The sequence below is a fragment of the Macaca fascicularis genome, chromosome 3 (genome assembly GCF_037993035.2).
Source record: "Macaca fascicularis isolate 582-1 chromosome 3, T2T-MFA8v1.1".
NCBI lineage: Eukaryota > Metazoa > Chordata > Mammalia > Primates > Cercopithecidae > Macaca > Macaca fascicularis.
The window spans coordinates 183,356,553-183,371,011 of record NC_088377.1 but is presented as its reverse complement, the minus strand read 5'-3'; the positions used below and the strand labels follow the sequence as shown (position 1 = coordinate 183,371,011).

The following is a 14,459-nucleotide window of genomic DNA, read 5'->3' as shown; positions in this document are numbered from 1 at the left end:
ACAATATGGATGAACCCGGAGCACATTATGTTAAAGTGAAATAAGCCAGGCACAGAAAGACAGATACTACATGATCTTACTTATATGTGGAATCTAAAACAGTCGAACTCCTAGAGGGAGGGAGGAGAATGGTGGTTACCAGGATCTGGAAAGGCAGGGGAAATAGGGAGATGCTGATCAAAGGGTACACACTTTCAGATATAAGATGAACAATTCTGGGGACCTAATGTACAGCATGGGTGGGCATGGGTGTGGTAATTTTTTGGTAATCATTACACAATGCATAGGTATATCAAAGGAAAAAGGCCTCACTGATATCACATTATAGGAGAAAACTACGTGAGAGGCAGTCCATGTAAAAGGAAAATGATACACTCGTGCCCCTCAAGGAGGCTTCAGAGGGACGGCAAATGAGAAATTATTTACATGATAAACATGGGCCCAAAGAGAGACAGGAACCAAGGCAGCTTGATGAGTTTGAAACAAATGTTATTTCTCTTCTCTTTACAGACTTTGATTACTGTCAAGCCTCTTCCATTTACCTCTCTTCACAGATCTCTCCACCACTTTCTCCTAATTCCTTCCCCATTCCCAACCAGAACTCCTGACGAGGGCAATCCAAATGAAAACTAACTGGGGAGACTTGAATGTGTTTTTTCAGCTCAAAGCCTTCTCATGCTGCAGCCCTTTGTAGGTGGGCACACCAATTCATCCTTCCTTGGCCCTTCTCCACAGCCTCCCACCCACACAAACTATGCCAGATAATTCAACAGGGGGTAAAATATTGCTCACAAAGTGCAATCACTCACTGCCCACCTTTGCCAGAGATTCAGCATCCTACAGGGGCCAAAAAAAAAAAAAAAAAAAAAAAAAACCAGAATAATCAAAGAAAAAGGAGAACTTGTAGGTTACCAGTAATGCAATTATTATCAACTGGGATTCTCAGCCTAGGAGTGTCTTGTTTACAAATTAGCAAGCCAGGTGATAGAATTTCTTTTCTACAGCCTTGATGTTGATCAATTTCCCCTCCCATTCCATGGCTTGTCATTCCTGCCTCTCCAGGCCAGCTAGAGGCTGGCTTTGCTCTCAGTAAAGCAGGACTGACTCAAAACACCTGCTATATTATTGTCCTGGAGGCAGGGCACAGGGGCTGGTTTATTGGGTATTACCCAAGTAGACCAGGTTTTCTTTTTTTTTTTTTTCCGTCACCTGCTGCTTTTTCTCTCTCCCTTGCTATACTTCTTGATTACCCATATTTATGACTACATTGTTTGCCTAGGGAGGCAGCTATGCCATTGCAATGCTTGAGATCTCATGTTATCAGCAGTAATACTGTTAGAAACTTGGACCATTCACCTTTTCATGTATTGTGACTTAGAAGATAATGATTGTGGCTAAGTCTTCAGAATAAGAAAGGTGTAACAATGAGCACAAAAAAGATATTCCAAATTTGGACAACTAAATAATAAGAATTGCATAGTTAACTGATCTGGATGACCCAAGGGAATCCCTAGAGGTGCTACCTATGGCCTCACTATTTTTTTGGTCATGTTGTAGCCTTTTCTTAATTTTTAGCCTCTTTCCATTATGAAAAATTTTATCTCTGCTTCAGTATATGTTAATCCCACAGGCATCCATCCTGACATAAACCTTCAGGTCATAGTTGAGATGATGTGTCAAAAGGGGGACCCATGTAATCTGTGGCAATAAAGGAGAGGGTTTTCCCTTTAATGCCTGACATATAGTAGGGGTTTAATAAATTGTTTTAGCATGAATTTGGGGAAGTAAATTAATATATTTCAATCATGTTTAAAATACTCTGTATTTGACTTTTTTAAAAAAGCGTTTGAATTTTTTTCTCAATACGTCAGGAGTTGATGCACAGGGGGAAAGCGAAGTTCCCAGGAATAAGATGTGCAAGAAGGAGGCCACCCTTGCATTTCAGGACTGAGTTCCCTAAACTGTGTGCTTGAAAGAAGTTCTCCCCTTGCAAACACACTGCTGAGTGATAAGGAAGCACCTAGACTCCACTATGACCAGACTGGGTTCTGAGGCCTATGAAATGTTGGTGGGAAGAACAGAAGCAGGAAAATCTATCTATTCAAATTTGCAAGAGGTGGAAACTTTTATTCACCTTCCTGGATAGACTGTCCCTTTGTCAAAGTAAAGCTAAGGCCATGGAAAATGAGCTATTTGAGAGTCTGTCGCTCCAAGGAAGAACATGCTGGCCTAATTGTCCCCTCAGTCAGGGGAGAGAATTGTAAAAAAACACTTAAACGGGCCTAAGTAAAGGTCCAGCACATTATTTATTTAAGACTGAATTAGGACTGAGTCATTCCAACTCCGAAAAAAGAATGTTGTTGGATTCTTACATATTTGATGGACCGTCCCATTGAAAACCATTGTGAAGTCTGGTTTCCCAAGCACGAAATGACAATTTCACTGTCAGTCTTTCTAGGAATCTGGCAGAATCCAGGACCGGGATTAGCCTTATTTTTTAAGCGACCTTAGACTAACAACAGTGGCTCTCTGGGCCTCCAGACAATTGGCCAGGGACTCTGAAAGCCAGAAACAAAGTTGAGAGAACTCCAGGCTGGTGGAGAAAAACAGCTGGCCTTCATCACCAGAATGTGCCCCATAGAAGCAAGAAAGCAGCAAGTGAGGTTCTTAAACGAGGGCCTGCGGGCCTCATCAAGATCTGGAGGAGTCATCTGCAACTTACTGCTGAGTGAGAAGGCTAGGCAGTGTCTTTAAGGTCCTGCCAGCTTTAACATTGTATGCTCTCTTTTTCTTTTGTCCAATCTCTCACCACAACTGGAAGTGTTGCCTCAACTACACAGGAGAAAGTTTGCAGTAACTTAGAGAAAACATTATTTTAATCACCAGCGTATGTTCTCTCGCTCCCTGGACAAATCCATCAGCAGTGGCAACACTGACCAGGTCCAGATTGGGGCCGCTGCAGTGGATGTGGATCCATTGAAACCAGGGGTCTCCAGTGCTCCTGACTCCTCACAGCTCTGTTCCTATGACAAGGATGGTCAGCAAAGCCAGCAACCTTGAAGGGGGACCTTCTCCTAATCTCCCTGCCTGCTGAGAGAGTGTTCAGAAGCAGCCACCTGTCAGCTGCGATGAATCCAATGATAATTACATAAATCATTAACAATACTTGATATTTTCCCATCACATTTCTCATTTCAAACTGCTCATAAAACTGTATCTCATGGGTGGCGTTGCCGGCACAACAGAATTCCAAGGAAAGATTATGGGATAAGTAAATAAAGCCTGGAGGTTGCTTTAAAGCGTAGGAGTCTATTATTAACACTTTCTCCATTTTATTTAACTTTTTCTTCTGGAAGTGTTCAAACATACCAAAAATAGAGAAAATATTAAAATGAATCCTTATGTGTCCAAAACCTAGCTTCAAAAATTATGTATGGCTTTACAGTCTTGTTTCGTTCATACCTGCAACTTCATTGAGGGTGAGTGTTGGGGTATTCTGAAGCAAATCAGTGACAACTTATTTTACCCATGGACACTTTGGTGTCATTAATAAAAACCTCTAGGTTATGCTATTAATTTGAAATCTACTATAAATCTATCTGATGAATAAATCAAACAGATTTTAACAAACTGCTTCTCTTGCCAAATATTCCCATTTGCTAGAACTAGAGATTATTCATCAAAATAGCTGTGACAGTAGAAACACACCACTTGTCTACTCACACAAGACATAGCATTCTTAGACTAGGAATAGGTCTCTGATTTGATGTCCCAGTAATTTAGAGATTGATGATATCCTACCAATAGTTTAAGGAGCATACATTTTAAAACAATGGTATAGACCCACTAGTCTGACCTTCTCTCTGTTAGTCACAGTTGGGCTGTGGTCATTCCCAGATTCCCTAACATTAGAACAGGTAATAGGTCACCTGTGTGACCTGCACCAAGACCAGCCCCACAGCCCCCAGCCACAGAAATAAGATCTCTCTCTCTCTCTCTCTCTCTCTCTCTCTGTGTGTGTGTGTGTGTGTGTGTGTGTGTGTATGTTTCTGCCTCTCCCACATCACTCACACACACAGACACACACACACACACTGCCTCGCTGGGAAGAAATGAGCAGATATGGAAGAGACATTCTCAGAGATGGATCTCTACTGTGCTCAGTCTTGACTTATTCACTGTCAGTGCTCCAAGGGATGAGCTCTGGAAGTCACCAGTAACTTGGTCACACATCCCCAGCTACTTCTTCATCCTTCTGATCCAGTCACGAGGTTGGTTCCTACACTGAAGTTTTACCTTCATAAAACATTTTATGATTTTTTAAGTATGGTAAAGAAGAATGTAAGCTCTTCCACAGGAGGTAACTACTAGAAACTGATGATAAACTGTGAAAAGTGGCTGTCTCTAAGGATGGAGAAAGGGATGGCAGGGTTAGAAGAGGTGATTGCTGCACGGTGTGTCTTGCATGCATTTGATCATTTAACTTTTTGCTATAAATACATACTCATTAAAATGTTTAAAATCAACTTTTTAAATGTAATCAAGCAAACACAGAAATGCACATATTTTTTAAACTGGCCCATAAGGTGCTTGAATCTTTTTGCTCCTTCATCTTCATTTCCTGACCTCTAAACTCTGGAGGCCTCTGGGCTGTTCCCCCAAATTTTCCTCTTCTCTGTATACACTCTGTTTCTTGGAATATCACTTAGCCCACAGCTTGAAACACCAACTGTAAGCTGGTAGCCTCTGAATTTATGTCCAAGTCACAGAACTTTAACTTACACTTCAGATTTGCAACTGCCATATCAAATTGCCTCTGGATGTCTAACAAGGCTTCAGTCTTAACATGTCCAAAACTCCCCCATCACATCCACTCCTCCTGTGATGTTTACTATGTCAGGAAATGGAAACAAGTGAGTACTCCTCTCTTTCTCTGCAACCCCACATCAAATCCGTAAGCGATCCTTTCAGTCCTATCCTGCCTCTTCCCTGAAGGCAACAGCCTCCTCTTCACGGGCATCCCCTCTCTTGCCCTTGCCTCATTGATTTCTATTCTACACCTAGTAACCAGTGGGATCCTTTTAAAAAGTAAGCCAAGGCCAGGTGTGGTGGCTCATACCTGTAATCCCAGCACTTTGGGAGGCTGAGGCAGGCAGATCACTTGAGGTCAGGAGTCTGAGAGCAGCCTGGCCAACATGGTGAAACCCTGTCTCTACTAAAAATACAAAAATTAGCCAGGTGTGGTGTTGGGTACCTGCAATCCCAGCTACTTGGGAGGCTGAGGCATGAAAATCCCTTGAACCCGGGAGGCAGAGGTTGCAATGAGCTGAGGTGGCGGCACTGCACTCCAGCCTGCATGACAGCATGAGACTCCATCTCAAAAATAATAATAATTATTATTATTATTAAATAAATAAATAATAAAAATAGAAAGTAAGCCAGATGCTGACATTCCTGGAGTCAAATCCTCCAGTGCCTCCCAATTCACTCAGAAGACAGAGCCAGCCCTCACACCAAGGCCCATAGGCCACATGGTCCATCTCCAGCCTGTCTGACTCCTGCCATCTTCCCTATCAGGCATCCGCTCTAGTCTCCTCACTATTCCTTCAGATGCCAAAATCTTTTTTGCCCCAGAACCTTTGCTCCTCCTGGCATGCCCTTTCTCCACATCTCACTCGCCCTGTCCCTTCCTGCAGGTGTGTGCTCAAAGGTCACTTGTCAGAGAGGTCTTCCATGAGAACCCTAAAGAGTACCCATACTCATTCACTGGCCCCTTGCTGTGTCATGTCCCTTCACAGCAAGAATCCTTACATCATACATTATATATTTAATGATTCATTTTTAATTTTGTCTGTCTCCCCCACCCCACCCCCAACAGAATCTAAATTCCATGAGGAGAGGGGCTTAACTCTTATTCGATGCTCTATCTCCATTATCTGGATCAAGTCTTGGCACATGGTAGACTCAATAAACATGTCCAGAGTGAATCAAGTATGTTATATATTCTATCTATCCCCATGATGGACACCACTGCAGAATGGATAGCTTTTATGAGGTTTCAAACTTAATTTTCAGCCCCAATACAAAATGAAGAGGACTAAAAGGGAGGGATTTGCAGATTTTAAATAATGTATTAATTCTTAAAATCTACATCATTTTATGAATCCCTATACCATTTCTGGCACAACCTGAATGTAACCTCTGCAGGATATGATTTACTGTGCTTTAAACTTGGGCCACGCCAACAAGCACCTGTAGCACAGATGACTTGGGAAAGAAATACTAGTGCAGACAGGGCTGATATTATGACTAGTGTGGTCTAATGTGTAAAATAGATGTTAGGAAATAGGGAGACTGGAGCAGATGCACCCAGGAAGTCCCTGGATGCACTGGGCTTTTGGTACTCTCAGAATCTGACTGTGGAACTTCAATTCCCAGGACAGATAAGGGTATAGATATTCCTTAGACCACTACAAAGATTATTTCTTCATCTTGTCCATTCTTTTTTTTTTTTTGAGACGGAGTCTCGCTCTGTCACCCAGGCTGGAGTGCAGTGTCGCGATCTTGGCTCACTGCAAGCTCCACCTCCTGGGTTCACGCCATTCTCCTGCCTCCCGAGTAGCTGGGACTACAGGCGCCCACCATCACATCTGGCTAATTTTTTTTGTATTTTTAGTAGTGACGGGGTTTCACCATGTTAGCCAGGATGGTCTCGATCTCCTGACCTCGTGATCCACCCGCCTCGGCCTCCCAAAGTGCTGGGATTACAGGCATCAGCCACGGCGTCCGGCCCATCTTGTCCATTCTTAATTTCATCCCTGTAACACCTCAGCTTGCCTCACAATTTGGATTCCTGTCTGGATCATCAGGAACTAATTATGCATATTAATGATGAATGCAGAGCTACCTATTCCTTACCTGTATGGAACACTATTCCTGCAAGATAGAATAAAATGACTCAGTGATAGAAAGACGCTGTTTCTTCCTGCCTTACATACGGTGAATATGTATTTCTCATGCAATTTGAATGAAAACTCACTTTTTTGAGAAATTAGATAAAATGATTTTAAAGTTCACATGGAAAAATAATAGTCAAAGAATGGCTGAATAATTTTTAGAGAGTAAAGGAACAAGACTACTTGTCATGGAAATAAAAGTTTAAAATATATGTATAATAATTAGTGTGGTACTAGTGTAAGAACAGACAGGTCAATGGTGAGTGATACATACAGAAATTTACTATTGTATTTAAAGGAGAATTATAAGTCATAGGAAGTGAAATAACTATTCAATAAGTCATGTAGGAATTATTGATTAACTGTTCAATGCAAAATTTTTAGTCTTCTTACCACATATCAATATAGGCATTGAATAGATTAAGAAATTAAATGTAGGAAATCAATTTATAAATAACCAAAAAAGAAAAAAAAAAAAGAGGGCCGGGTGCAGTGGCTCACACCTGTAATCCCAGCACTTTGGGAGGCTGAGGCGGGCAGATCACTTGAGGTCAGGAGTTCGAGACCAGCCTGGCCAACAAGGCAAAACCCCGTCTCTACTAAAAATACATAAATTAGCTGGGCATGGTGGCGTACACCTGTAATCCCAGCTACTAGTGGGGCTAAGGCAGGAGAATTGCTTGAACCCGGGATGCGGAGGTTGCAGTGACCCAAGATCGTGCCACTGCACTCCAGCCTGGGCAACAGAGCAAGACTCTGTCTCGAAAAAATAAAAAATAAAAATAAAGTAAATGTTGATCAAATTTTTGGTGGGGGACCAACTTTCTAAATGTCAAAGCAACATAAAAAGTCACAAAAAAGGCTGGGCGTAGTGGCTCATGCCTGTAATCCCAGCACTTTGGGAGGCCGAGGCGGTCAGATCATGAGTTCAGGAGATTGAGGCCATCCTGGCTAACATGGTGAAACCCCGTCTCCACTAAAAAAAAAAAAAAACACACACACAAAAATTAGCCGGGCGTGGTGGTGGGTGCCTATAGTCCCAGCTACTCGGGAGGCTAAGGCAGGAGAATGGCATGAACCTGGGAGGAGAAGCTTGCAGTGAGCCGAGATCGCACCACTGCACTCCAGCCTGGGCAACAGAGGGAGACTCCGTCTCAAAAAAAAAAAAAAAAAAATCACAAAAAAACTGATTATGTAGCAAATAAATGGCATTGGAAACATACAATACATTATATTAACAATTAAATAATATTAAATATTATGCCAGACAAAAGATTAATATTCTTATGCATAAAGAACTCATACAGATTGGTAATGAGTATCGGGCATCACAGAAAGACAGTGCAAATGAGCAAAGGACAAGCGAGCAAAGGGCATCACGGACAGACGGTGTGCTGAAGAGGAACCACAATTCGCCAACATGTAGTTTGAAAACATGATCAGAGATTTAATTACAAAACATAAACATGAAACAAAATGTTATTTTCCTCTGACAAATTGGCAAAAACAATTTTAAGTGGCAATACCTCATTTAGACAAGGGTGAAATGAAACTGATACTCATATACACTGGTGAATCAACAATTTGGCAGCACAATCAAGAGAACCTTAAAATTGTGAACGCGCTTTAACCCAGCATTGCCACCTTTATCATAAGCCAGCCACCTGAATGGCAGATCACATTTGCCCTACCTGTCTCCCCTCATTCTATATTTCATTTCTTGCCTTGAAGCTGTCTTTCCTGCCTGGCTGTGAGCCTGATGAGAAGGAACGTCTGTTTTCTTCCCAGCTGTCCCAGTGCTATGCGCGGTGCTTAGTATCACAGGGCTTAGTAAAAATGATATTTGGTCAAAACTTTAGGCACAACAAAAAGGGAGGGTCTTGACTATCTAGCAATGAAAGATGGCTAAGTAAATGATCAAACACACATACAACGGAAAACATACATAAGAATGATACAGGCCACTCCATCTCAAAAAAAAAAAAGATGCATATAAAAAGTTTCTAAATCAGATCTCAAATTGTTCATATTCTGATGTTAAGGGTAAAAATAACACAAAATGGATATAGAGCATAATTTCAACATGTAAACATAAATACATCTATTTTAAGATATATAGTCCTCCCTCGGTATCTGTGGGAATTGGTTCCAGGACCCCCATGGATACCAAAATCCATGGATGCTCAAGGCCTTGATATAAAATGGCATAGTATTTACATGTAACCTAGGCGTATCATCCTATATACTTTAATCTTTAGACTACTTACAATACCTAATAAAATGTAAACAGTCATTCTATAGTATTATTTAGGGAAAAATGACAAGAAAAAGGCTGCATATGTTCAGTGCAGATGCAACCTTCCTAGGCCTAACTACATAGTACATGTCGGCAACAAGGTAACGTTGCCACCAATGCTGAACCTGTGAATGTGGAGGGCTGACTGTTCTATTATATTTATGTGCCATTCATCATAAAAAAAAAATGAGAAGTCTAATGGGGGTACCATGAAGAAACTGTGGCCAGTAAACCTCCCACACGGAGAGATTTGACAAGCAAGAAAACGTGCTTGTCTCAACTGGGTCACTAGGTGAAAGGAGAAAAAAATCTTGCCTAAGAATGTGAACTACAAGTCAGTATTGAAGCTAGGTTGTGTGGTTGGATGAACCTCAGTGGAGAATTTATTCAAGGCAGTCTTAGGTTGGTGGTGCCTCCAGATGGCTAAAAAAAGCAAGTCAAAATGTCCTCTATGAGAACTAGACCTCAGCAGGGACTAGCAGCAATCGTGAGTCACTATGGCAACAAATAAAAACTAAACATTTTTGCATCCTAGAATTGATGAAATAGGATCAGCAACATCTTAACAGTGGCCAGCTCAGTGGTGAGATTATAGATCAAAGATAGTTTTCTGTATTTGATATAACATAGACATATTCAGTATTTGGGAAAGTAAAATAAATTTTCAGTTTTACACATACGGTGTCCTAGGTGAAATCATTTTGAAATATTACATCATACTAGGGTCCCTGAATATGATGGCTCCTTCCTCTCTTCTTTTCGTCAACAGCAGAGCTATTCTAATAGCTAAATTCAATTAGTTCCCTCCCTATCATCTTGTGAAATTCAGTCACCAAAGAGGAGATAACTGATGGTCAGGTATAATACCTCCATCAGACTGTGAATGCATGTGCTAAGAGGGATGTCATCACTGTCATTAACATTTTTGAACACCTACTAGGTCCAAGATGTTAGATAAAGCCTGACAAGAGGGCCCATTGCACAGAATTGTAAGTCTCTACTTTCATTCATATATTTAATTGACAAGTATTCGTTGGACACTTGTTATGCACTAGGAATTTAAAGAGACATTGTGGCTGATAAGCCAGGATATACACACAAATGAAGACTGGAGAAGACCATAGGCTTAGGGTTTGGAAATTTTGCTTTTCTGTTATATAAAAAACTGATTGGGAGGGGAATTATGAGTTTATTTCCTGGTATATACACAGCTTGAGAGTATTAAATCTAGGATGTGCTGGGGGGTGGGGGCGGTGGAAGATGGCTATTCCTACAAAAGCTCAGGACAAGGAAGTCCCTTCAGGGAGAAGGAGAAAGTCCATCATCCCTAAAGCTAATGGCTTTGGATATTGTTTATTCTCTATGAACCTCTACTTTATATTTAAAAATAAAATTTTGAATGCCTCAACCTGAAAAGCTTTGGCTATGGCCTGATCTTCTGAAGTAGTGGGCTTTGGAATCTGGCTTGGAGTAGTTTGGATATAGTCTAGTCTGGTGTGCTTTGAATGAGCCAGATAATGCCCTGGCCCTGGTGTTGGCTGGACCATACCTGGGGCTCCTCATCTATTTCAGTGACTGTCTACATACTCCAGGGAGCGAGCGTTGAATGGTCACTTACTTGCCCTTGTAAACTTGCCCTTGTAAGGTCGGGAAAAGGCTGAACTAAATACGTAAATAATGAAAGTAGACCCTGTTCTTGGGTGTAAAATGCTGCATAAGTACATTCTTTATTGTTATATCACAGATTTTAGACTAGAAATGGCGGCCTAGGGCAGTCGTTGGTTATCTCCTTAGGGATACGGGTTAAATCACATTATCATTGCACTGCTGGCGTGTAGGACATGGATGTTCATAAACATCCCCTGGAGTAACACCCAACACATAGCTCTACTGAGTCCTTTTGAGAACAGGCAAACCGTGGAGACTTGCTGAACCCTGGATGAACTGTGTACCTCCTCCGCTTGCCACCTCCTTCTTTCCATTTTAATAGCTCTTCCTATTTTTATACACATCTCTTCTTAAAGAGTTGCTTAGCTGCTAGATTTACCTCAAGGATTGAGGCATTTAAAATTTATTTTTAAATATAAAATGGGGGTTCATAGAAAACCCCTAATCAATTTCCAAAGCCATCAGCTTTAGAGCTGACTTTTCTCTTTCTCCCCTGAGCAACATTTTCCTGATCTTCTGAGGGAATATCCCTCGCCCCACAAACGCTCCAGCATCTCCTAATTCCCTCAAGTTGTATATATACCAGAAAATAAACTCATACTCCATCCTAATCAGTTTGCAATATACAAGGAAGAGCAAAATTCCCAAACCTTAACCCTATGGCCTTTTCAATGTGTATTGATGGCTATATTGCAAACACCTGCGTAGCCAGGGCGCCTCTGCTTCACTCCGCTGCTTAGAAGCAGATTCTGCCACACATCCAGGGTTATGTAATACATATCTGTCACGGTCCACAGGACCAGGGGACTTTAAAAATAATGATGACATAAAAACTCACAGTGGTAGTTATACCACGGAACCCTAGGTGAGAAGGCACCGCCACCCGCACACAGGTGCATGCACGCAAGGATGAACGTTCCGGCCGCACGCGTCCCACACACGGACGCGCACACCGGCGCCTCCCAACTGGCTGGCGGTTCCCGAAGCCGGTTCCGCGGACGCCTGCTCCGGCTCCGTGGGAAAGGCGCTTACGCGGCGGGGCCCCGGGCAGCGCCAGACCCGGCGGGCGGCGGCGGCATTGGCGCGGCCAGGCGAAAGGGGTTCCCGTAGCCAGCCCGCCCCGCCCCTCGCGCCCGCGGCTCCGCCTCGCCTCGCCATGGTGGAGCAGGGAGACGCGGCGCCGCTGCTGCGCTGGGCCGAGGGCCCCGCCGTCTCCCTGCCGCAGGCCCCGGAGCCGCAGGCTGGAGGCTGGGGCCGGGGCGGCGGCGGGGGCGCCCGGCCGGCGGCGGAGCCGCCCCGGAGGCGGGAGCCCGAGGAGCCGGCCGCCCCGGAGGTACTGCTGCAGCCCGGGCGCCTGGAGCTGGGCGACGTGGAGGAGGACCAGGTGGTGGCCGTGTTCGTGGTCACCTTCGACCCCCGCTCGGGTGAGGGCCGCGCCAGGGCCGGGGGCTCGGGGAAGGTCGGGGTGTCCCCGGGCTTTGGGGGCGCGGGGGAGGGGCTCGGTGCGCGCGCACCTGCCCTCCCGGCCCCGCACCCCGCACCAGCGGCGGCCCCGGGCTCCCGGGCTCGGGGAAGGGCGGGGGTCGGCACGTCCCCAGCTCCCTGCCTCGGGGCGCAGCCGGGTCCTGGCGCCCGGCCTCTCGGAGCGGCCCCGAGGGCTTTGTTTCAGCCCCGCCGACCTCCCCTCCCCTCCCCTCCCCTCCTCTCCTCTCCTCTCTTCTGAGTCCCAGCCCCACAGTGGTGTTCGCGCTTCTCCAGTGACAGGAGATCCGGTTTGTGGCCGCGTTGGGTTTTGTTTTCTTTTCTTGCGGGCTAGAAGGTTTTTCACGTTGAGCGGAGGAAACCCCGCCAGGCGAGCGCCCTGAGCTCTCCGGCCTCCCCCTCCCCCTCGCCCTGCTCGCTCTAGCTCCCCGTAGCTTCCTCCTGGGTAACTTTCCTAGCGGCCAAGTTCACTTTCTCTGACTGCATTATTTTGAGGAATTAACGCCGGGAGCATTAAGGGATGGGGCAGAGGGTTTCAGCAGAAGGCTGATTAAAGGAGAAGCCTCCCGGATAGGCTGTCTTTCGGAGATGCTTGGAGAATTAAAGCCTTAGCCCACATAATCTTAGTCTAGCCACCCAGCAGAGAGGTGTGCATTTTCCAGGTGGGAGTCCGCGGGGGATAGAAAGTGGAAGAATGACCCTGCGCGCCCAGGAAGCCTTGGAGGGTCAGCTAGGGACTTCTGACTCTGAAAGCGGCTGTGCTGTTCGGTGTTGGGGGAAGGAGGTGTCATCGCAGGAGTCGTGGTGTCAGGGCTTAAGGAAACCCAGGTGTGACGGTCAATGTCTCCAGGGCAGCTGCTGGAGTGTGGAGTGCCTGTTCGTGCAGGAAAATATTGGCTGCTTTCTGGGATGAGGTGGGATGGAGTGGGGAAAAAAGGGGTTAGGATCTGGAGAAGGGGAATCCAGTATGGCAGCTGAGGATTGGTTCCAGGCCGGTAGCTTTGGGGTTTTCAGCTGTGGGACACAGGGAGAATGTGGGATTCACTGTGGAGCTCCATTTGTAGGGACAGAGTTTGTGGGGAGAATTCAGGCCTTTGTGACTTCTGCTTATTCCTTTGCCTCATTTCCATGGCTTTCAAACTTTTTTGACTGACCTATCATGTGAAATTAATTTTACATCACAACCAATATGCTCACATACATACAGTACTTACGTAACTGAAACAGACATTTCATGAAGTAGTGCTGACTCCTTCTACATGTAATGCATTTTTTTTTTTTTTGAGACAGTCTCACTCTGTCGCCCAGGCTGGAATACGCAGTGGCTCTTTTCTCTTTTCTTAAGTGTTCATCAGACATGCTGATTGACTCGCATTTGAGATTCCTAGATACCAGTAGTTTGAAAAATATTGGTCTTTTTTGACCAAAGTAACCCGTAATACTAGACAAAAACCAATACTTTGTAACTAATCATATTCCTTATACCATACCCCATCATTTACAGGTAAACAGCTACCAGCATTTGATTTATCCTGGGAAGTATTTCAGAGTAGCTAGAAGGAATGGAAAGGGCACATTCACACGATCTGATTTAATATTGGTAGCTCCAGTGGTAGAGTCTTAGGGAAGGGAAAGAGAAAAGAAAGTCTTATACTAATCACAGACAGAGTGATAGTTGATAATCTGATAATTGATCAATTATTGATATTGGCCAACTGACATTTGATATTTATTACAAATATTTGATATTTGATATTATTACACCAAAAGGCTAGTACCTGCCCCCATTCCTTGTCAGTCACAGGCAGTGAGCATGGCTTTGTGAATTTGTGTATACGGAGTGTGTGTGTGTGTGTGTGTGTGTGTGTGTGTGTGTGTGTGTGTGTGATGGTTTTCAGACTAAGGCTGCTGTGCGAAGAAGGGATTGTAACAGATACTTAGACACTTTGTGCAGGCATTTTACTATAATGCTGTTTGATTTATTCTGATCACTGCTCTGTAATTTGAGGATCATTTATGCTCAATTTATAAATGAGGGAACATACCAGGGATGCTTA

The 14,459-nt window shown here is 44.2% G+C and overlaps 1 protein-coding gene across 5 annotated transcripts in view; it reads left to right on the top strand.

Annotated features, from left to right (window-relative positions):
- The first annotated feature begins 12,055 nt into the window (after positions 1 to 12,055).
- DENND11 (DENN domain containing 11) overlaps positions 12,056 to 14,459 on the top strand; it is a 45,188-nt gene continuing 42,784 nt past the window's right edge. For 4 of the 5 annotated variants that reach the window (XM_045388235.3, XM_045388234.3, XM_045388236.2 and 1 more), the window contains exon 1: positions 12,056 to 12,344. In XM_045388235.3, coding sequence (XP_045244170.2) covers positions 12,077 to 12,344 — 268 coding nt within the window. In that variant the 5' untranslated portion in view covers positions 12,056 to 12,076. Of the gene's footprint in view, positions 12,345 to 12,608; positions 12,693 to 14,459 lie in introns of those variants that run through there. The other variant, XM_065542685.2, reaches the window with a different exon arrangement.